This window comes from Monodelphis domestica, chromosome 4, assembly GCF_027887165.1.
Source record: "Monodelphis domestica isolate mMonDom1 chromosome 4, mMonDom1.pri, whole genome shotgun sequence".
In the NCBI taxonomy this organism is placed as follows: Eukaryota; Metazoa; Chordata; class Mammalia; order Didelphimorphia; family Didelphidae; genus Monodelphis; species Monodelphis domestica.
This window is the reverse complement of record NC_077230.1, coordinates 6,330,341-6,358,272: the sequence shown is the minus strand read 5'-3', so window position 1 is coordinate 6,358,272 and position 27,932 is coordinate 6,330,341. Positions and strand designations below refer to the sequence as shown.

Below are 27,932 nucleotides of genomic sequence, written 5' to 3'. Positions count from 1 at the left end.
ATATATCTAAAACCAACAGCTAATATCATCTGCAATGGGGATAAACTAGATGCATTCCCAATAAGATCAGGAGTGAAACAAGGATGCCCATTATCACCTCTACTATTTGACATTGTACTAGAAACACTAGCAGTAGCAATTAGAGAAGAAAAAGAAATTGAAGGCATCAAAATAGGCAAGGAGGAGACCAAGTTATCACTCTTTGCGGATGACATGATGGTCTACTTAAAGAATCCTAGAGATTCAACCAAAAAGCTAATTGAAATAATCAACAACTTTAGCAAAGTTGCAGGATACAAAATAAACCCACATAAATCATCAGCTTTTCTATATATCTCCAACACAGCTCAGCAGCAAGAACTAGAAAGAGAAATCCCATTCAAAATCACCTTAGACAAAATAAAATACCTAGGAATCTACCTCCCAAGACAAACACAGGAACTATATGAACACAACTACAAAACACTAGCCACACAACTAAAACTAGACTTGAACAAATGGAAAAACATTAACTGCTCATGGATAGGACGAGCCAATATAATAAAAATGGCCATCCTACCCAAACTTATTTATCTATTTAGTGCCATACCCATTGAACTACCAAAATACTTCTTCACTGATTTAGAAAAAACCATAACAAAGTTCATTTGGAATAACAAAAGATCAAGGATATCCAGGGAAATAATGAAAAAAACCACATATGATGGGGGCCTTGCAGTCCCTGACCTAAAACTATATTACAAAGCAGCAGTCATCAAAACAATTTGGTACTGGCTAAGAAACAGAAAGGAAGATCAGTGGAATAGACTGGGGGAAAGCGACCTCAGCAAGACAGTATACGATAAACCCAAAGATCCCAGCTTTTGGGACAAAAATCCACTATTCGATAAAAACTGCTGGGAAAATTGGAAGACAGTGTGGGAGAGACTAGGAATAGATCAACACCTCACACCCTATACCAAGATAAATTCAAAATGGGTGAGTGACTTAAACATAAAGAAGGAAACCATAAGTAAATTGGGTAAACACAGAATAGTATACATGTCAGACCTTTGGGAGGGGAAAGGCTTTAAAACCAAGCAAGACATAGAAAGAATCACAAAATGTAAAATAAATAATTTTGACTACATCAAACTAAAAAGCTTTTGTACAAACAAAACCAATATAACTAAAATCAGAAGGGAAACAACAAATTGGGAAAAAATCTTCATAGAAACCTCTGACAAAGGTTTAATTACTCATATTTATAAAGAACTAAATCAATTGTACAAAAAATCAAGCCATTCTCCAATTGATAAATGGGCAAGGGAAATGGATAGGCAGTTCTCAGATAAAGAAATCAAAACTATTAACAAGCACATGAAGAAGTGTTCTAAATCTCTTATAATCAGAGAGATGCAAATCAAAACAACTCTGAGGTATCACCTCACACCTAGCAGATTGGCTAATATAACAGCAAAGGAAAGTAATGAATGCTGGAGGGGATGTGGCAAAATAGGGACATTAATTCATTGCTGGTGGAGCTGTGAACTGATCCAACCATTCTGGAGGGCAATTTGGAACTATGCCCAAAGGGTGCTAAAAGAATATCTACCCTTTGACCGAGCCATAGCACTGCTGGGTCTGTACCCCAAAGAGATAATGGACACAAAGACTTGTACAAAAATATTCATAGCTGCGCTCTTTGTGGTGGCCCAAAACTGGAAAATGAGGGGATGCCCATCAATTGGGGAATGGCTGAACAAACTGTGGTATATGTTGGTGATGGAGTACTATTGTGCTAAAAGGAATAATAAAGTGGAGAAGTTCCATGGAGACTGGAACAACCTCCAGGAAGTGATGCAGAGCGAGAGGAGCAGAACCAGGAGAACATTGTACACAGAGACAAACACACTGTGGTATCATCGAACGTAATGGACTTCTCCATTGGTGGTGGTGTAATGTCCCTGAACAACTTGCAGGGACCCAGGAGAAAAAAACACCATTCATAAGCAAAGGATAAACTATGGGAGTGGAAACACCGAGAAAAAGCAACTGCCTGAATACAGAGGTTGAGGGGACATGACAGAGGATAGACTCTAAATGAACACTCTAATGCAAATACTATCAACAAAGCAATGGGTTCAAATCAAGAAAACATCTAATGCCCAGTGGACTTACGCGTCGGCTATGGGGGGTGGGGGGGGGAGGAAAAGAAAATGATCTATGTCTTTAACGAATAATGCTTGGAAATGATCAAATAAAATATATTTAAAAAAAAAAAAGAAAATAGCTGGGAAATGAGCAAACAAAAAGAGGTACTCAACATTGAAAATTATTTTGGTGACAGGAAAAACCAAAACACAAACAACAAAGTCAACAGTGATGCATCCAAAGGCTCCAAGAAAAATATAAATTGGTTTCAAGCCCCAAAACAATCAGTAGAAGAACTCAAAAAAAGATGTTAAAAACCAAATAAGAGAATTGGAAAAAAAAAACACCTGAAGAAATGAGTGTTGCAGGAAAATAATTAAAAAGGAGTGGATAGTGTAGTAAAGGAGGCACACAACAATATACTTAAGAATACCTTGAAAAAAAGAATAAGCCAAATGGTAAAAAAAAAAAAAGTACAAAAACCCAGTGATGAGAACATCTTAAAAAAGCAAAATTGGCTAAATAGAAAAAGATACAAAAATGCACTAAAGAGAACTCCTTAACAGGCAGAATAGAAGAAAATGACCTCCTCAAAAAGTAAAATTGTCAAAATAGAAAAAGAGATACAAAAGCAAATGCAAGAAAATAATGTATTAAAAATTATGAGTTGGGTAAGTAGAAGAAGCTAATGATGCCATGAGACATCAAGAAACAATCAAAGTTAAAAGAAGGAAGAAAAAAAAGAAGAAGAAAATGTGAAATATCTCATTGGAAAAAGAAATGACCTGGAAAATAGAACCAAGAGAGATAATCTTAATAGTAGACCTGAAAACTCTGATTAAAAAGAGCCTACATATTATCTTTCAAGAAATTATCAAAGGAAACTGCCCTGATATTATAAAACCAGAGGGCAAATCAGAAATTGGAAAGAATCCACCAATCATCTCCTGAAAGAAATCCCCAAATAAAAACTTCTGGGAATATTATAGGCAAATTCCAGATCTCCCATGTTAAGTGCAAATACTGCAAATAGCCAGAAAGAAACAATTCAAAAATGATGAAGTCAGTCAGGAAAACACAAGATTTAGCAGCTTCTATAATAAAATATCAGACAGCCTGAAATATATTATTCCAGAAGACAAAGGAGCTAGGACTATAACCAAGAATCACCTACCCAGCAAAACAATATAAACCCTGGGGGTGGGGGTGGGGGTGGAATGGTCATATGAAATAAAGGTCTTTCAAACATTCTTAATGAAAAGATGAGAGCTGAACTGAAAATCTAACTCTCAAATAGAGACTGAAGAGAAGCATAAAAAGGTAAACAAAATAAATCATAAGAGATCCAATAAGGTTAAACTGTTTATATCCCCATAAGGGAAGCTGATACTTCTAACTCCTAAGAACTTTATCATTATTAGAGCAGTTAGGAGGAGTATATATAAACAAAGGGCAAGGGTGTGAGCTGAATATGATGGAATGGAAGATTTTTAAGAAAATAAAATTAAAGGGTGAAAAAGAGGAATGCATTGGGAGGAGGAAGAAGGGAAAAACAGAATAGGGTAAATTATTTCACAAAAAAAGAGGTAAGAAACAGCTTTTACAGTGGAGTGGAAAATGAAGGAAGTGAGCACTTGAACCTGGCTCAAAAAGGGAAGAACATAAAACACTTCATTGGGAATAGAAATTGATTTTATCTTATAAGAAAGTAGAAGGGGAAACAGTAACAAGAAAGGGGTAGCGGACTGATAGAAGAAAAGGCAAACTAGAGACTGTAGTTGGATGTGAAATACTTTTGATGATGGATAGAACGAAAGGAGAGAAATAGCTTGCAAAAATAGGTTGGAGGGTAATCATAATGGTGAAAAAAAATATTTACAAATCTCTCTAATAAAGGACTCATTTCCCAAATACACAAATTAGTATAATGTATAAAGAATACAAGTTATTCCCCATATGATAAATGGTCAAAGGATATAAACAGGCAGTTCTAAGAGAAATTAATTAGAGCTATCTACAATCATGTGAAAAATGCTCCAAATCACTATTAGATAAATTAAAATTAAAATAACCCTGAGGTTCCACAGCACATCTATCAGATTAGCTATTTTGACAGAAAAGGAAAATGACAAAACTTGGAGGGGATATGAGACAATTGAGATACTAAGGCATTATGGGGGGGTAGGGAACTGATTTAGCAATTCAGAAAGTAATTTGGATCTATGCTCAAAGGAATATAAAACACACTCTGACTCAACAGTACCATTACTAGGTCTGTATCCTCAAAAGATAAAAAATAAAAAGGAGAGGGCCTATATAAGCATTTTATTGAGGCAATTAATTGGAAAATGAGGGATACCCATCAATTAAGAAATGGCTTAAGCTGCAGATGATTGTAATGGAATATTATTCTGTAAGAAATGACAAGCGGGAGGATTTCAGAAAAACCTAGAAATATTTATATAAACTAATGCAAATAAGCAAAATCAGGAAAACACTACATCCAGTAACAGTAATTACTGTACAACTGTGTGTGTAGTTACTGAACTGTGAATAACTTAGCTATTCTCAATAATAAAAGGATTCAAGACAATCCCAAAGGCCTTGCAAAGAAAAATGTTATCTGCTGATGAAGAACTGATGGAATCTGTCTCAGCAAGGTGTGGCAGAGGGAGACGCATAAATATGAATTTGAAAAAAAAATTTTAATTGCCTTTAAATATAATGAAGGAAAGGGAAAGGGGAAGGGGAAGAGCAAGGGGGAGGGAGAAGGGAGGGGAGGGGAGGTGAAGGGAAGGAAAGAAGGGGGGGAGGAGAGGGAAGGGAAGGAAAGGAAAGGCAAGGAAGGAGGGATGAAGGGAAGGGAAAAAAGGAAGAGAGGGAAGGAGAGAGGCAGGGTGGAAATGAAAAGAGGGCCCTTTCTAAATTTTCCTGTCTATCTCATCATAGAGTGGAAAAAATAGAGTGGTAGGTCAAGAAGAACCAAGTTTAAATCCGACTTCTGACACTCTCTGTAGAACACTGGTATTTAACCCCTAAGTACCCTGGGCAAATTCAGAGAACTCATCTACTAAGTCAGAGGCAAGTAATGCTGTGGAGGGTTCCCATACCTTAAGTTTCATGTAATGATGAACTTTCAAATCTTTTGCATATTTATGTATCACCATATATCTTATAGAAAAGAATGTGCTGGGCCCTCTCCTGCCTTCTCTACATTTCTTCTCGGCACTCTCAGTAGCTCCTCCCAGGGAAGTATCACCTCTCTACTGATGAGTCACAGATCTATTACTTTCTTCTCTTGTCTTCACCCTGAATTTTAGGCCCACATCACCAAAAGCAGATGGGATGTTTCAAACTAGTTATTCTGGAGATATCTCAGGACTTACCCTTGCCCAAAATCCACCCTTCCTCCAAACGTTCCAATTTCTGTAAAGGGCAGCATCATCCTTCTAGCCTCCCAGGTTCATAACTTCATTCTAACTCATCCCTCTGTACAAAACCAATTGCCAAATCTTGCCATTCTCCTACACCACATTCCTCATATCCAACACTTCTCTATTCACATAGCCACATAAGTCCAGGCCCTCATTATCACTAACCTAGATTATTTCACTGATGTCCAATTGGTCTCAAAACCTCAAGTTTCTTTCCACCAATCCAAACTCTACACAACCGCTAAAATAATTTTCCTTAATAGCATTCAGAATCAAGGGCAGCTGGGTAGCTCAGTCAGGCCTAGAGACAGGAAGTCCTAGGTTAAAATCTCGCTTCAGACACCTCCTAGCAGTATGACGCTGGGCAAGTCACCTTACCTTCATTACTACTCTTCTGCCTTCAAATCAAGTATTTATTCTAAAGCAGAAGGTAAGAGTTTAAAAAAAAAAAAAAGGCATACAGAATCATATCATTTCCCTACTCAATAAACTCAACTGACTCTTGATTGCCTTCAAGGTAAAATAAATTCCTCTGCCAGGTTTCTTTGGGGGAGTGATGCTAAGAGTGCTATGGCCATTCTTAAACTATGGCCTACTGTTGACCTGCAGTTTTCATCTGCTGCATTCTGAACCCGTCTCAGGTCACTTTTATTAGGCACTCTTGTGCTTCTCCAAACCTTTTCCCTCAAGATCTCCACATTTGTGTCAGATTTCGTCAGGATGCCTAATCAGCTTAGCTCCACTGTCCATACCTCCTCAGTACTCCTTAGATACGGGTGATAGCAGGGATTACATTTATGTTCCAGCAAGTCCAGGTCTCTAGGTTTTTTTTTTTTGGGGGGGGGTTGGTGCTTTATTTTTCTCACATACATATAGAAACAAGTTTTTGACAATTGTTATCTAACATTTCACAATTCACATTCGCTCCCTCCTTTCCTCCCCTCTTTGGTCTGATATAGATTACACCAGAGCTGTTATGCAATACATATTTCCATATTTCTCATTCCATAAAGGTAGACACAGGTCATATACACAATATAAAATAAAGTGAAGGAAGGCACACTTTGATCTGCAATCAAGACTCCAACAGTTCCTTCTTTGGCTGTAGATACCATTTCTCATAAGCCTGGGTTATATTGGAACTTAGCACTGCTGACAATTTAGTTTTTCACAGTTGATCACTGTATATTTGTTAACTGTATACACTGTTCTGGTTCTCCTCGCTTCATTTTGCATCAATCCATACAAGTCTTTCTATTCTATATATTTCTGCTCACCTTTTGTCATTTCCTATGATGTAATAGTGCAGTGTTGGCGAACCTTTTAGAAAATATGTGAGAGATGGAATTAAGATGGCGGCGTAGAGGCAGTAAAAGTTCAGACATCTGAAAATCCTTCCTTACCGATCACAAACTGAATACTCATAGGGGACTGAAAAACAAACCTAACAACAAGACATAGCCAAGAAACTATCCTGCTGGACTCAATCCAAAGGTACACCCCCCAAAAGCTGGAAATCGAGAAAACTCGGGTTAAAGAGGAAGGAAGAATGAAGGTCCCAAGACCCCACCCACCCCCACCTAGAACTCTAAGTCTCCAACGGTAGCTGGAACCACAGGGCGGGCAAAGGTGCTGGTCTGGACGGAGGACCTTGCAGGCAGGACTGTTCCAGGCACAGGACATCAAACACAGGTGGTGGCGTAGGGAGATAGGAGCGTAAAAGGTGGAGAGGGAAAGCAGATCGAGCAGCCTTGTCACAGCGGCGGAGACACTCCATATTGCTCCAGCCTTCCAGGAGGTTTTAGCCTCAGGGCACATCCAGCCCAACCCAGCTGAACTTAATCCCATCAAAAGTCTGCAGAGGTGAGGGAAGCTCAAGCTCCAACACCCCTCCCTCACAGACTGCTGGATGTTAATCCAATCAAAAGCCTCCAGAGGACAGGGAAGCTCAAGCTCCAATACCCCACCCCCACAGACTGAGCTGAGAGATCGGACAAAGCTCCAAGAGGGGAGACTGTCAGAAAATTCCAAAATCAGAAAAATGAGAGGAGCAAGAGCACAGACAAATATGGGGAGCAAAAAAGGGATAAATATGAGCAAACAACAGAAAAAGAATAAAGAAATTACAATCGACAGCTTCTATACAAGCAATAAACAAAGAGCAAATGTAACAGACGAGGATCAAGGAACATCAGGAAAAAACACAGAAACTCTAGCAAATTGGACACAGGCTGTGGAAGAACTCAAAACACAATTTAGTGAGGCTGAAGACAACTGGGAAAAGAACTTAAAAACTAAGATAAGTCATCTGGAAACAGAAAATAGTGTCCTGAACGACAAAATCAACCAGCTTGAAAATGAGGCAAAGGAGATGAAAGATAAGGAAAAGAAGATGAAACATGAGGCAAAGGAGAGGGAAAAGGAGGTAAAGAGGATGAAAGATAAGGCAAAGGAGATGAGAGATGAGGTAAAGAGAATGAAAGATGACCTCCAAAGAAAATCAGACCAGAAGGAGAAGGGTGACCAAAAAGCCAAGGATAAAATCCAGTCTTTAAGAACCAGAATACAACAACTAGAAACAAGCAACTTCACAAGGAAGCAGGACACTATAAAACAAAACCAAAAGAATGAAAAAATTGAAGAAAATATGAAGCATCTCATTCACAAAACAGAAGATTTAGAAAATTATTCCAGGAGAGACAACTTAAGAATCATTGGTCTACCAGAAGACCATGACAAAAGAAAAAGCCTGGACATCATACCACAGGAAATTATCAAAGAAAACTGCTCCGACATTCTAGAACAAGAGGGAAAAGTGGAGATTGAAAGAATCCACAGATCACCTCCTGTACTTAATCCCCAACGGACAACACCCAGGAATATTATAGCCACCTTCAAGAACTATCAGACCAAGGAAAAAAATATTACAAGTTGCTAAGAAGAAGTCATTCAGATACCATGGAACCACAGTGAGGATAACACAGAATCTGGCTGCATCCACACTGAAGGACCAAAAGACATGAAATATGATATTCTGGAAAGCAAGGGAACTAGGTCTACAACCAAGAATCAACTACCCAGCAAAACTGACTATATTCATATAGGGGAAAGTGTGGTCATCCAACAAAATAGAAGAATTCCAAGCATTTGTAAAGAAAAGACTAGATCTGAACAAAAATTCTGATGCCCAAACACAGAACTCAAGAGAATCATCAAAAGGTAATTAAAGAGGGAAAAAAGAAAAACAAAACAAAACAAACAAAAAACAAAAAAACCTTTTTTTTAAGAGACCCAATAAGTTAAAATGATATGTATTCCTATAAGAAAAGAGGTCATTGGTAACTCTTAAAAATTGTTATTATCACCTAGGCAGTTAGAAGAATTACACTTAGAGGGAACAGTGACAAACTGAATAGGATGAAATGACAAAACATAAATATGTATATAGATATAAGTATGCATAAATACATATACATGTATATATATATATATGTATATATACAACTAGAGCTAAAAAAAGAGGTTAATACTAAAAGAAATTGGAAAAGAAACAAATGGGGGTAAATTTATGTCACAAAGAAGCTCATGGCAGGATGGGGGAGAACATCAATACACTGGAAGGGTAAAGAGGTTGGAGACAGGAAATACTCAACTCTTATATGCTTTGAAATTGACCCAAAGAGGGAAGAACGTTCTAACACATTGGGGCAGAGAATAGATTTGTGCCCTATAGGGATGTAGAAGGGTAACAAACGGAGAGGGAAGCAGTACAAGGAAGGAAGAGGGTGGGGGGGTAGTTTTTAAAAGACTGCAGGGAAAATATGGGGGCAATAAGAAGAGACGGGAGTAGGAAGGGAAGGAAAGTAAGGGTGCGATCTAAGGAGACTGATTAAAAACAAACATTGGTGTAGAAGGAAATAGTGAAAGAAGAAAAGGCAGGACCAGGAGTAGAAATCAAAATGCTGGGAAATACACAGCTGATAATCATAACTCTGAATGTGAATGGAATGAACTCACCCATAAAACACAATTGAATAGCAAAGTGTATTACAATCCAAAATGCTACCATATGCTGCATACAAAAAACACATATGAGGAAAGTAGACACACATAGGGTGAAAGTAAGAGGATGGAGCCAAATCTATTGGGCATCAACTGATAAAAAGAAGGCAGGAGTCGCAATCATGATATCTGACAAAGACAAAGTAAAAATAAATCTAGTTAAAAGAGATAGGGAAGTTAATTACATCCTGATAAAAGGCAGTAAAGACAATGATTAAATATCCTTATTCAACATGTATGCACCAAATGGCATAGCATCCAAATTACTAAAGGAGAAACTAGTGGAGCTCAAGGATGAAATAGAGAGAAAAACCATATTAGTGGGAGACTTGAACCTTCCTCTATCCAAACTAGACAAATCAAACCAAAAAATAAATGAGAAAGAGGTAAGAGAAGTGAATGAAATCTTAGAAAAATTAGAGTTACTAGATATGTGGAGAAAAATAAATAGGGACAAAAAGGAATACACCTTTATTTCAGCAGCACATGGTACATTCACAAAATTAACCATGTATTAGGGCATAAAAACATTGCAAACAAGTGCAAAAGAGCAGAAATAATAATGCAACCTTCTCAGATCACAATGCAATGAAAATAATAATTAGTAAGGGTACATGGAGAGGTAAATAAAAAATTAATTGGAAATTAAACAATGAGACTCTCCAAAACCGATTAGTTAAAAAACAAATCATAGAAACAATTAATAATTTCATTGAAGAATATGACAATGATGAGACATCCTTTCAAAACCTTTGGGATGCAGCCAAAGCAGTACTCAGGGGGAAATTCATATCCTTGATTTCATATATTAACAAACTAGAGAGGGCAGAGGTCAATGAATTGGGGATGCAAATTAAAAAACTAGAAAGTGAACAAATTAAAAATCCTCAGATGAAGACTAAATTAGAGATCCTAAAAATCAAAGGAGAAATTAATAAAATTGAAAATCAAAGAACTATCGATGTAATAAATAAGACCAGAAGCTGGTACTTTGAAAAAACAAATAAAATAGACAAAGTACTGGTCAATCTAATTTAAAAAAGGAAAGAAGAAAACCAAATTGACAGTATCCAAGATGAAAAGGGAGACCTCACCTCTAATGAAGAGGAAATTAATGTAATCATTAAAAACTACTATGCCCAATTATATGGCAATCTAGGTGATACAGATGAATATTTACAAAAATATAAATTGCCTAGACTAACAGAGGAAGAAATAGACTACCTAAACAACGTCATATCAGAAAAAAGAAATTGAACAAGCCATCAAAGAACTCCCTAAGAAAAAATCCCCAGGTCCAGATGGATTCACAAATGAATTCTATCAAACATTCAAAGAACAACTAATTCCAATATTATACAAACTATCTGACAGAATAAGCAAAGAAGGAGTTCGACAAAATTCCTTTTACGACACAAATATGGTACTGATTGCAAAGCTGGGCAGGTCAAAAACAGAGAAAGAAAACTATAGACAAATCTCCTTAATGAATATAGATGCAAAAATCTTAAATAGGATACTAGCAAGAAGACTGCAGCAAGTGATCATGAGGGTTAATCACTATGACCAGGTAGGATTCATACCAGGAATGTAAAGATGATTCAATATTACGAAAACCATCCACATAATTGACCATTTTAACAAGCAAACCTACAAAAATCACATGATTATCTCACTATATTCTGAAAAAGCCTTTGACAAAATACAACACTCATTCCTGTTGAAAACACTAAAAAGCACAGGAATAGAAGGGCCTTTCCTAAAAATAATAAACAGTATATGTCTAAAACCATCAGCCAACATCATCTGCAATGAGGATAAACTAGAGCCTTCCCAATAAGATCAGGAGTGAAACAAGGATGCCCATTATCACCTCTATTATTTAACATTGTACTAGAAACACTAGCTGTAGTAATTAAAGAAAAAGAAATTGAAGGTATTAAAATTGGCAAGGAGGAGACCAAGCTATCACTCTGCAGATAATATGATGGTCTAATTAAAGAATCCTAGAGAATCAACCAAAAAGCTAGTCGAAATAATCAACAACTTTAGCAAAGTTGCAGGATACAAAATAAACCCACATAAGTCATCAGCATTTCTATATATCTCCAACACAGCTCAGTAGCAAGAATTAGAAGGAGAAATTCCATTTAAAATCACCCTAGACAATATAAAGTACTTGGGAATCTATCTGCCAAGACAAGCACAGGAACTATATGAACACGGCTACAAAACATTCTCCACACAATTAAAACCAGATCTAAACAATTGGAAAAACATTGATTGTTCATGGGTAGGACGAACTAACATAATAAAAATGACAATCCTACCAAAATTAATTTACTTATTTAGTGCCATACCCATTGAACTACCAAAAAACTTTTTTAATGAATTAGAAAAAACCATAACAAAGTTCATTTGGAAGAACAAAAGATCAAGGATATCCAGGGAAATAATGAAAAAAAAAAAGGAAAGGAAGGAGGCCTTGCAGTCCCAGGTCTCAAACTATACTTTAAAGCAGTGGTCATCAAAACAATTTGGCTAGGAGACAGAAAGGAGGATCAGTGGAATAGACTTGGGGTAAGTGACCTCAGCATGACAGTCTATGACAAGCCCAATGATTCCAGCTTTTGAGACCAAAACCCACTATTTGATAAAAACTGCTGGAAAAATTGGAAGACGGTGTGGGAGAGATTAGGTTTGGATCAATACTTCACACCCTACACCAAGATAAACTCAGAATGGGTGAATGACCTGAATATAAAGAAGGAAACTATAAGCAAATTAGGTGAACATAGAATAGTATACTTGTCAGATCTATGGGAAAGGAAAGACTTTAAAACCAAGCAACAGCTAGAAAAAAAATCACAAAATGTAAAGTCAATCAAATTAAAAAGCTTTTATACAAACGAAACTAATGCAACCAATATTAGAAGGGAAGCAACCAATTGGGAAACAATCTTCATAACAAAAACCTCTGACAAAGGTCTAATTACTCAAATTTATAAGGAACTAAATCAATTGTACAAAAAATCAAGCCATTGTCCTATTGATTAATGGGCAAGGGACATGAATAGGCAATTTTCAGTTAAAGAAATCAAAACTATTAATAAGCACATGAAAAAGTGCTTCTAAATCTCTTATAATCAGAGAAATGCAAATCAAAACACCTCATACCCAGCAGATTGGCTAACATGACAGCAAAGGAAAGTAATGCTGTAGGGGATGCTGAATGCTGGAGGAGATGTGGCAAAATTGGGACATTCATGCATTGCTGGTGGAGTTGTGAATTGACCCAACCATTCTGGAGGGCAATTTGGAACTATGTCCAAAGGGCGCTAAAAGACTGTCTGCCTTTTGATCCAGCCATAGCACTGCTGGGTTTGTACCCCAAAGAGATCATAAGGAAAAAGACTTGTACAAGAATATTCATAGCTGAGCTCTTTGTGGTGGCCAAACATTGGAAAATGAGGGGATTCCCTTCGATTGGGGAATGGCTGAACAAATTGTGGTATCTGTTGGTGGTGGAATACTATTGTGCTCAAAGGAATAATGAAGTGGAGGGACTCCATGTGAACTGGAACAACCTCCAGGAAGTGATGCAGAGCGAAAGGAGCAGAACCAGGAGAACATTGTACACAGAGACAGATACACTGTGGCAATGCAGTGATCCTGAACAACTTGGAGGAATCTATGAGAAAAACCACTATACACATTCAGAGGAAGAACTGTGGGAGTGAAAACACGGAAGAAAAACAACTGCTTGAATACATGGGTCGAGGGGACATGGCTGGGGATGTACTCTAAATGAACATCCTCATGCAAACACCAACAGCATGGAAATAGGTTCTGATCAAGGACACAAGTAATACCCAATGAAATTGCGCGTCGGCTTTGGGAAGGGTGGGTGCAGGGGAGGGCGGGAAATATTGTGATTATTGTAACCAAGGAATAATGTTCTAAATTGACTAAATAAATTCAAATTGAAAAAATAAAAAAAAATTTAAAACAGAATAAAATTTCATTAAAACTTAAAAAAAAAATGTGTCCAATCTGCACCCACAAGGCACCTGTGAGCCCCCCACATTATCCCAGAAAGTGCTTGCATTGGGCTGTGGAAGAGGGGCAGGCATGTGAAAAATGTCCTCAGGTATTGTGGAGAGGGGAGGGGAGCAGCCCCATCCAGTGTGGTAAGGCACACATGCCATGCATTTGCCAATACAGCAATAGTATTTCTTTACAACATAACACTTATTCATCCATTCTCCAAATTATAGACATCCTCTCGGTTTCAAATTCCTTGCCACTACAAAAAGAGCTGCTAAAAATGTTTGTCCAAGTGAGGTCTTTTCTCCTATCTCTGATCTCTTTGGGACACAGACCCAGTAGAAGGTCAAAGAGTTCACATAATTTTATTGCCCTTTGGGCATGCTTCCAAATTTGCTCTCTAGAATGGTTTTTTTCAGTTTACAGTTCCACCACCATTATATTAGTGTCCCAATTTCCTATATTCTTTCCAACATTTATCATTTTCCCTTTTGGTTATGTTAGGCAATCTGATAGGTGGTATCAGATTTTTCTAATCAATAGTGATTTGGAACATTTTTCCATGACTATAGATAGTTCCAAAATTGCCTATTCATATTCTTTGACCATATCTTGGAGAACTGGGGAATGCTTTGTATTCTTACAAATTTGACTCCATTCTGTGTTTGAAAAATGAGGTCTCTGTCAGAGACATTTGCTATAAAATAATTTTTCCAGTTTTTTGTTTCCCTTCTAATCTTACATTAGTTCTTTTTGTATAAAACATTTAATGTAATAATGTCTTATTTGGCCATAAATTCTTCCCTTATTCATAGGTCTGAAAGGTAAATTATTACATGTCCACTAGTTTGTTTACAGTATCATCCTTTATTTCTAAATCAAGAATACATTTCATCTTTATTTTGGTATATGGTATGAAATATTAGTTCTGCCCTACTGATTTCCAGTTTTCCCAGCAGTTTTTGTCAAATAGTGATTTCTTCCTCACTCAAAGCTTGGGTCTTTGTATTTATTGAACAGTAGATTACTATGGTCATTTAATAACCTGTTGATTACTTAATCTATTCCATCGATCCACTATATACTCTATTTCTCAGACAGTATCTGATCGTTTTGATGATTCTCTCTTTATAAAACTGTGAAATCTGATTCAGCTAGGCTTTCTTCCTTCATAATTTTTTTTTTCCATGAATGCCCTTGATATTCTTGACGTTTTGTTTTTCCAAGTGAATTTTTCCCCACACTGTGAAATATTTTTTGAGTAGCTTGATTGGTATGGCATTGAATACGTAAATTAACTTAAGTAAAACTGTCATTTCAATTATATCGCCTCAGCCTCCACATGAGCAATTAATGTTTTTCCAATTGCTTAAGACTGATTTTGAGTGAAAAGTACTTTGGAACTGTTAGTTAGGAACATAGTTACTTGGTTTGTTTTGGTAGGACCTCCAGGTATTTTAAATTGCCTACAGTTATTTTAAATGAAATTTCTATCTCTTACTGTTGGACTTTGTTGGCGGTAAACACAAATGCAAACAATTTATGTGAGTTTATATTATATCCTGCAACTTCACAGAAGTTGTAATCATTTTGCTACAGTTTTGGTCCATTCTCTGTGTTTCTCTAAGTATACATACATTATCATCTATGGGAAGTACTAACTTTGTTTCCTCATTGCCTATTCTAATTCCTTCAATTTATTTTTCTTCTCTTATTTCAACAGCTAGCATTTCTAGTACAATATGAAATAGTAATGGTGTTAATGGGCATCCTTACTTCACCCCTGATCTTATGGGGAAGGACTATACCTTATATCCATTACAAATAATGCTTGCAAATAGTTTTAGATAGATGCTCTTTATTACCTTCTTAGTATTTTACCAAAAGTTTTGCATCAATATTCATTAGGGATATTCGTCTGCAGTTTTCTTTCTGTTTTGGTTCTTCCTGGTTTGGTTATCAGTACCATATTTGCCATAAAAAGAATTTGGAAGAATTCATTCTTCACCTATTTAATAGTTTATGTAGTGTTTGAGTCTCTTATTCTTTAAATATTTGATATAAATCACTTCTGGCCCAGCAAATTTTTTCCTAGGGAATTAATTTTAAGTTTGTTCAATTTCTTTTTCTGAGAAGGGGTTAAGAATTCTATTCTTTCCTCTGTTAACTTGGTCAGTTTATATTTTAGTAAATATTCCTCTATTTCACTGAGATCACCAGGTTTATTGGCAGATAACTGGGCCAAATAACTCTCTTCATCATTAGCTGTGACTTTGCCTTTTTTTATTTTTTATACTAATTATTTTGGTTTTCTTCTTTTATTAAAACCCAATTAACCAATGTGTTATCTATTTTATTGTTGTTTTCACAAAACCAGATCCTTGTCTTATTCATTCAATAATTTTATTAATCTCTCCTTTCTAATTTGGTGTTTGAGGATTAAAATTATTTTTCTAGTTTTTTTTTTGTTGCACGCCCAATTTGTTGATCTACTCTTTCTCTATTTTCTTGAAGTATATATGTTTCCCATAAATTTTGGTGTGTCATATACTCACTGTCATTCCCTTTGACAAAAATGTTGACTAGTTCTATGATTTGTTCTTTGACCCACTCATACTTTAGGATAAGACTTTCCTAATAATTTTTAGTCTTTCTTTCTGCTGCCCTTTCTTTGCATCTAATTTTTATTGTATTATGGTTTGAAAAAGTTGCATTTAATATTTCTGTTTTTCTACATTTGGTTGGGGATTATTGTGCCCTTTTATTATTAATATTGGTAATAATGAAGGTGCCATATGCTGCTGAGAAAAATGTATATTTCTTTCTATTCCCATTCAATTTTATCCATAAGTCTACCATATCAAACTTCTATTTACATCCTGAATTTCTTTGTTTACTTTTAGTTGGACTTATATACTTCTGAAAAAGGAAGACAGAAGTCCCAGATTGGTAAAGTTTTACTGAGTATTTCCTCCTTAACTAATGTAACTTCTCCTTTAGGAATGTGGATCCTATGTCATTTGGTGCCTAAATGTTTAGTATTGATATTTTATCATTATACATAGTATCTTTTATCAAGATGTAATTACCTGCCTTATCTCTTTTGATTAGACCAATGTTTTACTTTTGCTTTGTCTGAAATGAGGATTGCTACACCTGCCTTTTTTTAATTTAGCTAAGGCATGATAGATCCTACTCCAGCCCCTTAGTTTTACACTGTGTGTGTTATGTCTCTCTGCTATAAATGTGTTTCATGTAGACAACATAATGTGGGATTTATTTTCAATCTATTCTTCTATCCTTTTCTGTTTTAGGGATGAGTTCATCCCATTCACATTCAAAGTTATATGATTACTAATTTTGTAAAAGAACTCTATCTTATTTTCCTTTTGTTTATCCTTCTGTCTCCTTTTGGTCTTTCCCTGTTCACAAACATTTTGCTTCTGACCACTGCCTCCCCTAGTTCACAGGTCTTTTTTACCATCCTTCCTATTCTCATATTTCTCCTTCTTTCCTACTTCCCTACCAGATAAGGTAGGTTTTCTAAAGCTGATTGAATGTGGATATTATTCCCACTTTGAACTCATTCCAATGAGAGAAATTGCCCACAACCTCTCTCTCATTTTCTCCTCCATGGTAGTATAATCTTACATGCCTCTTCATGTGAAATAATTTACCCCCTTCTCTCTTTCTTTCCTCCCATTTTTTTCTTCTTACTCATCCCTTGCTTTTTTATTTTTATTTTTGGATACCATCCACCCTACTCATTTTCATTATTCCCTTCCTTCTTCCTATAGTATATTCCTTTTAACTGCTCTAATAAATTTTCTAAGTAGTTCAAGTACATTAAGTATCTCAAGTATCACAGATATCATTAGTATCTTAATTATCACCTTCCTATGTAGGAATAGTAGTCAATTTAACCTTATTGAAACCCCCAAGTTTTCACTTTTACTTTTTTATGCTTCTCTTGACCATTGCATTTGAACATTTTCTTTTCAGTTCTGCTTTTTTTTTTGGTCAGGAATGCCTGAAAAGTCCACTATTTTGTTAAATATCAATTTCTTGTCCTAGAGAATTATTATCAGTTGCACCAGGTATGTAATTCTTGGTATAATTCTAGCTCTTTTATCTTTCAGAATATCATATTCAATGTCTTCCAACATCCTTTAACATAGAAGCTACTAGGTTCTATGTAATCCTGACTATGGCACTCCATGGTATTTTAACTGCTTCCTTCTGGCTGCATGTAATAATTTCTCCTTGGAATGTTTTTATTTTGCATACTCTTTCAGATGTGGATTATTTCTATTTCTATTTTCTGTTCATTTGAGAATATCAGGGCAGTTTTCCCTGATGATTTCTTGCAATATGGTAAATAGACTTTTTTTTTGGTAAATCATGACTTTTAGGTTCTTAGATTCTTAGATTAACTTTCCTGGGTCTAGTTTTCCAGGTCAGTTATTTATTTAGAAAGATATTTCATATTTTCTTCTATTTTTTTCATTCTTTTGTCTTATTGTTTCCTAATGTCTTATAAATTTATTAGCTTCCATTTGCCCAATTGTAATTTTTAGGACGTTATTTTCTTCTTTGAGCTTCTGTGTTTCCTTTTCCAGTTGACCTATTCTACTCTTTAAGAAGCTGTTTTCTTCCTTTTTTTTTTTAGGGAGTTGTTTTCTTTAATGAATTTTTCCCAAACTCTTGACTCTCCTCAGTCTCTAATTGTTTTTTTTTTTTTTAAATTTCAAGTTCTTCCAGGTGTATTTTTGGGGTTTGACACTTTTACACTTCCCTTTGAGGCTTCGCATGTAGCCTTTTTGGTACTGTCCTCTTCTGAGTTCATATTTTGATCTTCCCTGTCACTAAAATAACATTCTAAGGTCAGATTTTTAAATTTTTTTTGCTCATTTTTCTAGTTATTTTAGCTACCTTAGCTATCTGTTAAAGTTCTACTCTGTACTTGAGGTAGAGGGAGCACTGTTCTAAGCTTACAGAGTTAATATTCTCTGTTACATGGGGTAGGCTCTGTGACCTTTGGGTCACAGAGTATGCCTTTCAAGGGAGTGGCCCTGTTGGCTTACTGCTGGGAATTGTGTAGCTGTTTTCTCCAGCTAGACTCCACTCCCCATGCTGCCAGGTCCCCTGTTCTCCCATGGGCTGGGCTGCTCCCCTGCTCTGCCTCTTCATTGCCTGAACAGTAATGCATTGGTCTGGTCTGTGTTCTGCTGTGTCCCATGGAAGCTGTTCTCCGTGGGTTACTCTCCTTTCTCATTCCCATGAGACATGTCCTTCCTACTTTCCTTTATTCTGAGGCAATTTATTTTCTTTGTGTGTGTGTGTGTGTGTTTGAATGGTTCAGGTGAATCAAGCATCCTTACTCTGCCATCTTAGTTCCCAGCATGCAACTTTCTGTTTAGCTTTTCAAGTCCTTCATAACCTTCATAAGAAGACTCTTTTTCTTTCTAACCTCATTTGTAAAAGGGGGCTTCTCTCATTTTTCATCTTTCTTCTTTGTACTTTTGAATTGGCCATACCCCATGACTGGAATGTATTCCCTCTTCATCTCCACTGTAAAGTTTCCCTCGCTTCTTTCAAGACACCGTTTAAGAACCATCCTTTACATAAAGCCTTTTCTGATTTTCCCCAATTGCTAGTACTCTCCCTTCCTCTGTTGTATTTATTCTGTACTTATTAACAAGGATTTTTTCATTCTTTTTATTTGTATCCCCAGCACCTAGCACAATGCCCATCATAAACAGGCACTTAGTAAAGTTGTTAATTGGTTGATTGATCATCACTAATATACTTCTGTAGAGTACTTGCAATTCCACTTTATGAATTTTTCAGAATTTGTACATTTCATAAGAAGCTAAGAAACATGGTGCAAAAAAGCTCTTGCTTTTAAAGAAGAAAGCTCTAAAGAATTCTTTTTGTGGCAGAAGTTAATGAGAAAGTGCACCTGAAGAGAAATAAGAATATACATATGATATAATGTCAGAACATATGACTTGCTAGCAATTTCTTATGCTTCATTTTACCAAGTGACATAAAAACATAATGGTGAGGGATAAGAAAGTATAATGCAAATAACATTACAAGTGAAAAAAGAAGTCCTAGATTTTTGTCTTCTCCTTTAATAGATCACTTAATGACAAAGTCCTATTTTCTTCATTTGTAAATGGAAATGTTACACATGTAACATTAACCTCAAAGGAGTACTACATATATTACATGAGATACTGAATATAAAGACCTATAAATAGTAACTATTATTTTTATAAGGAGAAAATGTTTAAAGCTTGTTCAAAATAATTTTCATAAGAATTAGGGAATTACTAATGTTTATATGGAAACATAAGAATTCACATTACCTCTAACCAAGCCAACATTGAACACATGATGAAGTCCCAGTCACTATCCACTAAAAGAGATGAAGAATACTTCAATAATATGGAAAGTAAGTGGATTATTTCTATATTCAAACCAAGTAGTTGAGGACTTGCTTCTTTCAAACTGCTGCACCGAAAACATAAAGAATTAAAAATATTAAGCGACAAAAAGCTAAAAATAATTCATTTAAACCTTATACATAAACCCTTTGATAATTATCTTTGATTTAAGGATCTACAATACTGTTACTTTGACATTTTTAGATTACGTTTATATACATACTTATACATATATATGTATATTTATATACATGTAGAAAAAGGAAAAAATTATATTACACTACATGACCTACCAGCTAAAAAGAAAGATATCTTCATGATCACTCTTCCATGACATTATAATTTTTAGTATTCCATAAAGTTTCTCTCTACCATCAATGCTTCCTGTTTTCAGACAAGAATTCAAAATGGAAAGGTATCCAAAACTTCCTAAAGGAAAGACAACATGAAAATGATATAGCTGTTATGGAATAGAACATCATCTATTCTTTTAAAGGATCAATTTCTTCTTGAATAAATATTACAAGAAATCTAGAGAGTCAAGAAACTTCTTTAGACTTAGGATAGGAATAGAAATGAGACCTGCTGATTTCACTAGTATAGGGAACTCCTAATAAGGAAGCTACTAATACACTTACACTTCCTAAAAGCACTTTCTCTGCAACTTAGTCTTGTGTTAGTGGAACTTGAGCCCAGTGTTCCTGACTTCAAGGTGGCCTCCTGGCTCTCTAGTCTCTATTCTATGCTGAATCTCAATTTTAACTTAAAGAAAATATAAATGAGAAATATTTAGCCAAGATAAATATCTTTAGCATTTAGTTTAATAACTCAGCTGTCAAAGTAAAAGGGCAATGTACAATTTTTTAAAATATGTATTAATTTAAAAAACATTTTCACTATTTTTCTCTTTCTTCCAAATGTCAGCCCCTTCCTTTATAGCACCGCCTATATGGCTAGCATAAAAGAAATACTAGCAATTTCTATGCACAGTAACTGAAATTCATTTCTTATTACCCAACTTAAATAGCTGATCAATAGGACTAAGAAACAACAAATGGACTGGAACGATGGTTTAAACCTTTTCCTTCATATCATGTTGATCAATAATTAACAAGGTAAGAGATGGGTTCAGCTTTGAGAACACCATGTGATACAGTAAGAAATGCCTTAAGAGACCTGCATTTAGAGAGCAAAAACAAAGTTGAATGCTCTGAAGAAGAAGCATACATATACAAAAAGGATCAAGTTCAAGGTACTGCTGAGAGATCATCTCAAAAGGGTCAAAGAAAGAAAATGGTAGTGGGCAGCTGATAATTCAGTGCTGACAGGAAATGAAGACGCTATTTGTCCATTAACTAGGTTATAGAATTTTATATTATATATATATTTTATAGAATCTGCTTTCTTTCTGGGGCATGTACCCAAGATATAATAAGAAGAAGCTCTCAAAGCCTATCAAAACAGATGATTACCACCAAGTACTTTTGGTCATTTGTGCAGGTACAAATGATCTAGAAAAAAGGAATAATATAGTAGTAGAGGATTTCAACTATCCAGACACCTGCTGGGGTTCTTCTTATACCAAAAGGAAAGCAGCTAATAATTTCCTCATTTAAATTTCTGAAAACTTTATGCTTCAAAAGGTAAGAAAAGCAATGAGGGGGATATATCTTTCTTTTGTTTCAACAAAAGAACAGGGTATGGGGAGGTGGTTAATGAAACTCTTGAGGGAAAAGTTTTAACTTTCAGAATTTGTGATAGAGAAGAGAGCCTAAATGAAACATACCCCTAGAATTTGAAAGAACAGATTTCAAAATTTCAGGGGGAAGAATATGTAGAATTCTATGGATTAAAACTCTACTGATAAAAGTAGCCAAAAAGGAACGGAATGGATTTAAAGTGAAATTCTGAAGAGACAGGAAAAATTTGCAATGAGGAAATAGAGGAGTTTTCTGAAATGACTGCTGTAGATGCACAAAAAACTCACCAATCAACTTAAATTTTTATAGGCTAAGTACATAATATAGAAAGAGAGGAAGTAACAGGGTGAATACAAAAGTATAGGATAATAAGCAGAACCAAAAGAAAAGTCAAGGACTATGACAATGTAAATTTGTTAAATGCTAAAAAGGAAGCCAAAGTGTGAGGAACTCAAAATATTATGATGGTCCAGAGAAAGAAATAATGAAAACATACATTCCAGAGGAGGACTCTACTGGGCAAAATATAGAATACACTATTCTCAGAAACGATTATTGTTTTGAATACATTTGTTCAATGTCTTTGTGTATTTCTTTGGTACAAGAGAAGTAGATTGAGGAGATAATTAAGAAAGAACCTCCTCACCCTTAAATGAATTCAAGTGTCCTATCTAAATGAACAATATCCTTGAACTGAAAGAACTTGCAAATGTTTTTGCTGAGCCAATGTCAATGATATATGAAAGACTGTAGAGAAAGGAAAGAGCCGTGCTATTCTGACTAGAGGGCAAAAATACCAGTTTTCAAAGAAGGGGAAAAATGTGCAAAATTATAGGGCAGTTTGAATAAAACATTCTCCAAAGTATTATTAAAGAATGTCTAGAAAAGGAAGCAATAATTATAAAAAGCAGCATAATGTCATCAATAATGCCACATTTGTTGCAAAGATGTAAAAATGATCTAGGAAACACTAAATGGTTACTCTCAACCTGAAAGGATAAGAAGTAAGCAGAAATAAGAGAACAATTTATGCAACAATCACATTTTAAAGAAAAACAACTTTGAAAGACATAGGAACTCTGATCAATGCAATGACAAACCATGTTTTTAGAGAGCTGATGATGAAACAAATTTATTCACTCTTGACATGGGAGTGATAGACACAAGATGAAGAACATAGCACACATTTTAAAATTTCTTTTGCTTAATATGCTTATTTGTAACAAGAGCTTGGTTTTTCTTTTTCTTTTTCCAATGAGGAGGACTTAGGAATAGAAATGAGAGCAGAAAAAAGAAGGGTAATTGGAGCATCTTTTCTTAAGAGGCAGAGAAGATAAAAAAGGAAAGTCAAAAAAGAAACACAACAGAACATGAAAGCAACAGTTAAACTCATATATTTAAAAGAGTAAAATGTACATAATATTGATCTGCAGCTTTATGTCTATTCTTTTTTTCTGTTCTATGTTGTATATGGAAATAACTCTTTTTTTCTTGCTAAGTGAGAATAAGTCAGGATAAGTTGGACAATCGAAGAATAATAAATTTAAAAACAAAACAAAACCAGGACGTCTCTAGTGGAATGTCCCAGGAATCTGTGCTTCAGCCTGTGCTGTTTAACATTTTTGAAAGATAAGTGAAAATGCAAAAAGGATCTGAGACGCTAAAACACTGAGCTGAGCATAACAAAATCTAATAGGTATGTGTGGGATGAGATTCAGAGTGTAATTCTCAGAGCAGTATTTGGCTCGTAACCCCAATTTTCAAGACCCCTGAGTCTTAGACTCATTCCTTACACTAAAACTGCCCCACCACTCCCACCCCACAAAATGTTTAGTTTTCCTGACCTATTTTCAAAACCCTTGAGAAGAGTTACCTGTAGCCAGGGAAGAAAACCAACTATGAGACAAGCTAAAGGAGTAAAGAATAAGAAGTTTCAAAAGTATCTCTACTTTTAATAGAGGACATTTTTGACCGGGCAGAATCCCTTTTCTTTCCCTTCCCTGATGTTTACTGTTTCTCCAAAAAAAGCCCCTTTTTCTCGGCCAGCATCTAATCTCCTGACTGCTCATTAGTGATTTCTTGGGGTGCAAGCTCTGCCCCCACAATTCCACTCCACACAGATGGGGACTTACCCGGGGCTCTAGAATGATAGAAGTTCCTCAGTTTACCCATATGGGCAAATTTGCAGCCTTCTGTATGTCTCTAAAAAACCCTGCAAGCAGGAGAGCAGAAAAGGACTGGCAGATGCAAGAGAAAAGATTCAAGCCAACATCCCCGGAGACTGTTCGTTTGTGTAGCTATTAGGGAGCATGGGAAGGAATGCCCCACTTCTTTAAACTTGGGTAAGTGAAGGGCAGAGAAAAGCAGCTGAACAGAAAGCAGTGAAGGGCTCGTGCATGTGTGTGACTAGGAAAAAAGGAGAAGGCAGAGAGAGCCGCGTGGGAGAAAGGGGATTTCTGATTCGGAAGTTTGAAATGACCAGAATTCATAATAAGGCCAGGTGGAATAAGAGTCCCAAGTTGAGGTTCTGGCCTAGAAAGGGAACATCCCTCAGCTTCCAGGACCGGGTACGGATCCAGCAAGTACAATCGGGTCATCTAAGCTGGGATCTTGTCGGAAGCCTGGGTGTGGTCCCACTGAAGGGCAGTTTTCAGAATGGAAAATGGAAGTAGTCGCTCGCCCAGTTTCCTGTAGAGATACAAGACAGCTTAGAGCTTCACCTGAGCTAGTTAGTGAGGATGTGATCTAAAAAGGAGTATTAACCTAAGCTAAAATAGCAGCTGGTGAAGATCAATAATCAATCAGTGCTAGATCTGAGCTAATTGATGAGGCTGTGGCGCCAGATTGTTAAGCCCTTTGTTCCAAGGTACTTGGGAAGATTAGCAGGAGAGTAAGAGATGCCCTGAGCTAGTCTGGAGGCCTTAAAAGTGGCCTTGTAAGTTGAGGCTGAATTGGGGAAGATACTAAATTTCTGAGAAAGAGAAAAGGAAAAGCCCCCCCCCCCCCTTTTTAAGACAGGAGAAAGAACTGTAAGAGATAGAGCTTCTGGGCAGCAGGCCAAGTTGAGCTGTGACTAGAGAGCAAAGATTAGCAATTCCAAGACGGAGAGCAGTTTGTGAGAGTTGGAAATCCTGAATTTTGTGGATAATTGGAAATTAAGCTATGGCTAGAGAGCAAAGGCCAACATTTTAAGGAGAAAACCAAGGAAGGCTAGAGAAAGTCACACCACTAAGATGGAGAACGGAATTGGTGACTGAGGCACAACTAGAAAGTCCCTCAGAAGCAGAGAGAGAGGATGAGCAGGAAGGCTCCCCTCAAGAACAGAGCACTCCAGTGCCTCAGAAGAATACTGTTCAGAGCCGTGTGTGCCCCCAAACCAGAATTGGAACTTGAACGAGGTTTATGAAGTCAACCAGGAGAAGGATGAAACCTCCACTGATCTTCTGAATTCTGGCCTAAAGTGTCCCTGGCCAGAGTAGTAGAAAGCTCTAGAAAATGGAAGACTGAGTGAATAATGCATGAAAGGAGTTCTTCCAGAAAACTCAGACTAGGAAGGAAGGCTGGAACAATCAGTTGGGAAGGCCTCCAGAGGCTATGTGTGATAGCTTTGGAAAAACAGACCACTTGGAAGAGGCCTGTTCCAAACAACCGAGACAGGGATTCTCTCTCACAGAGACTGAAGACTCAAGGAGGCTGAAGTCTGAGGCCATCTTGTGAAAGAAAGATGACCTCGTTCTGATATCAAACTAACGTTTCTGTGGGGAACTGGGAAAGAGAATCTTACAGAGCAAAAGGAAACAGATGAAAGTAACAGAAGACCAGACGAAAGTGAGGAAGAATTTGCAAGAGTCCCCAGAACGTGAGGAAGTGAACCTATCTATAGAGAAGTCCTCAAGAGTCTTAGATGGAAAAGAAAGGATGAATATCCCTGGATGTTTTTATTGATGCTATTGATACTTTGCTGAAAGTAAAGAGGCTCTAATGGCTGGAGACTGCCCTCCAAAGGCCTGGTCAGCCAAAACCTGTCCAGTATATGCATTCACCCAGGCTTTGAGGACGCAAGAAGAGAGAGGCCTGATTTCCGGCAAAGGGAAAGAATTCGTTTAGGTGGAGTTAGTACTTCTGAAGCCACTGCTCAGACAGTGCCCAGGATTTGACTTTAGCACCTTGTGCCGAGATATGGACTCCTCAAGAATACTGATTCGGAGAATGGGATTCGTTTTACACTCCCAGATGCTGCTAGGACTAGCAAGTCTAGAGATGACTGGGATTTGCATAGGCCATGGCAGACCAAGCTGACAGTGCAAACTCGGTGACCAGGGACCAAAAATCTCCCTTTGGCCTTATTGAAGATAAGGACAAAGCCTTGAGAGACATGGGCTGTCCTCCTGTGCTCCTGAAGCCTGAAGACACCCGCGAGAAAACTGGCAGGAGGCTATAGGACCTCCTCTCCCCGGGATCACTGATTTGGAAGCTCGCGTTCAAAGGGTCTGCTTTTGTGGTCTGCGACCCTGTGTGTCTTGTGTACACACAAAGAGGAGGGGTGGGAAGAGAAACCTCCAAGTGATCTGGAGAGAAATCTGCTTCCCTTTCTCCCATCATTCTAGAAAGTGGGAGAGCAGACAAACTAAACAATGTATTTGAGAGATTCAAAAAGAAAAGTGAGTTTTTGGACCTCTTAAACTTTAAAGACCATCTAACTAATAGAGGACAAAACCAAAAAGAATTGTTCAATATTTTTCCTTTTCCCTTTTTCGGCTGGTCATCAAGGTGGGGTAAGAGGGAAAATGAGAACAAAAGAAGGGAAACTCTGATCCCATGATTGAATTTTTACTTAGGATTAATTTTTAAGGTCGATGTATGAAAATCACAAAGGATTATGTGAAATGACTGTTAAGTGATTCAGTGTTGAAAACTGTTTATCAGTTGGATAAGATTGCAGATAAGTTTGATCTTGTATTTAATGATGAACGAACTGCTAGTTCTCACTGAGATTTCAAATGAACAATGATTAAATTTGAATGTTTGGACATACCTAAAATGTTTGTTATTTGAATAAGCTGAATTTGAGAATTGACTGAATGTAATTAATAGCCAGCCTGATGCAGGAAGGGATTTTGCTTTAAAGAAGCAAATGAGAAGCCAAGTTCTGGCCAGCGCTGTACTGGCTGCTTAATGAATATAAGGGTTTAATCCAATGAATGTAAAGTATATAAGAATTTAGTAACAGCTTAGAAGAAGAAAATGTGATATCAAATGGAGAAGATTTTGCATGATCTACAATGTGGATAGTGTCGAGTTGGACATTCTTGAACCTTTAGAAACGACATTACCCCAAATTCCTTTCTGTGTCATCTAGACTCCTTTTCCTGCAACCTCACTGTGACTGTATTTAAGTTTGCTGTAACTCCTCCCTCTCTCTCCTCTCTCGGCTAGGCCGGGTTCAGTTAGTTCTTTTGCTTTAGTTATTTATTATTAATAAAACTTTATAAAATCTAGAATTTAGTTATTGGATATTCATTTTAATCTTTACATTTATGGCTTACCACAACGGGACAGAATTCTCAAATATTTTTAAAAGATGTTTTCAGTTAGGTGAGTAAGTTTTTTGCCAGCCACCCAGCCCAGCCGCCTTTGCACCACTGTGGCCACTGCTGCTCTGACCTCTGCCTGCTATTACCACCGCAGCCACTGTTTTCCTGCTTCCTGCCTCTCAGCCCCGCTACTTCTGCCCCCCCCCCCCCCCCGTGCACCGTCCAGGGCTACTCCACTGCGACCTCCCACTGTTATCTTCGATTTGAGTGTCTGCTCAGAAGGTGAGATATCAGCAATCCTTCTGGCCATCCCCCAAACCCCACATGAGTCTTTCCAGCCTGCCCTGGCCACTTTTCAGCATGGAGAAGCAAACCGACATTAAGCCCCTTCCCCCCCCCCCCCCCCCCCCCCAGTTTTCAGGCAGATTTTTTAGCTAACCCTGGACTCCTAGTTCAGAAGGCAGTCACTAAAGCTTTTTCACGGGGAGGGCAGTTAGTTCAAAATCAGTAGATTAAAGTCAAAGGTTGGGGGAAGAAGCCTACTTTTTCCTTCTTGACTCAAAAATTTTG

The 27,932-nt window shown here is 36.8% G+C and overlaps 1 protein-coding gene across 3 annotated transcripts in view; it reads right to left on the bottom strand.

Moving 5' to 3' along the window:
- Positions 1-27,932, bottom strand: part of LTN1 (listerin E3 ubiquitin protein ligase 1) — a 117,991-nt gene that overhangs the window by 21,092 nt on the left and 68,967 nt on the right. For all 3 annotated transcript variants that reach the window (XM_007493136.3, XM_056825978.1, XM_007493137.3), the window contains 2 exons: positions 20,422-20,557; positions 20,051-20,195 (listed from right to left, as the gene is read on the bottom strand). In XM_007493136.3, the coding sequence (XP_007493198.1) occupies positions 20,051-20,195; positions 20,422-20,557 (281 nt within the window). The remainder of the gene's footprint in view (positions 1-20,050; positions 20,196-20,421; positions 20,558-27,932) is intronic.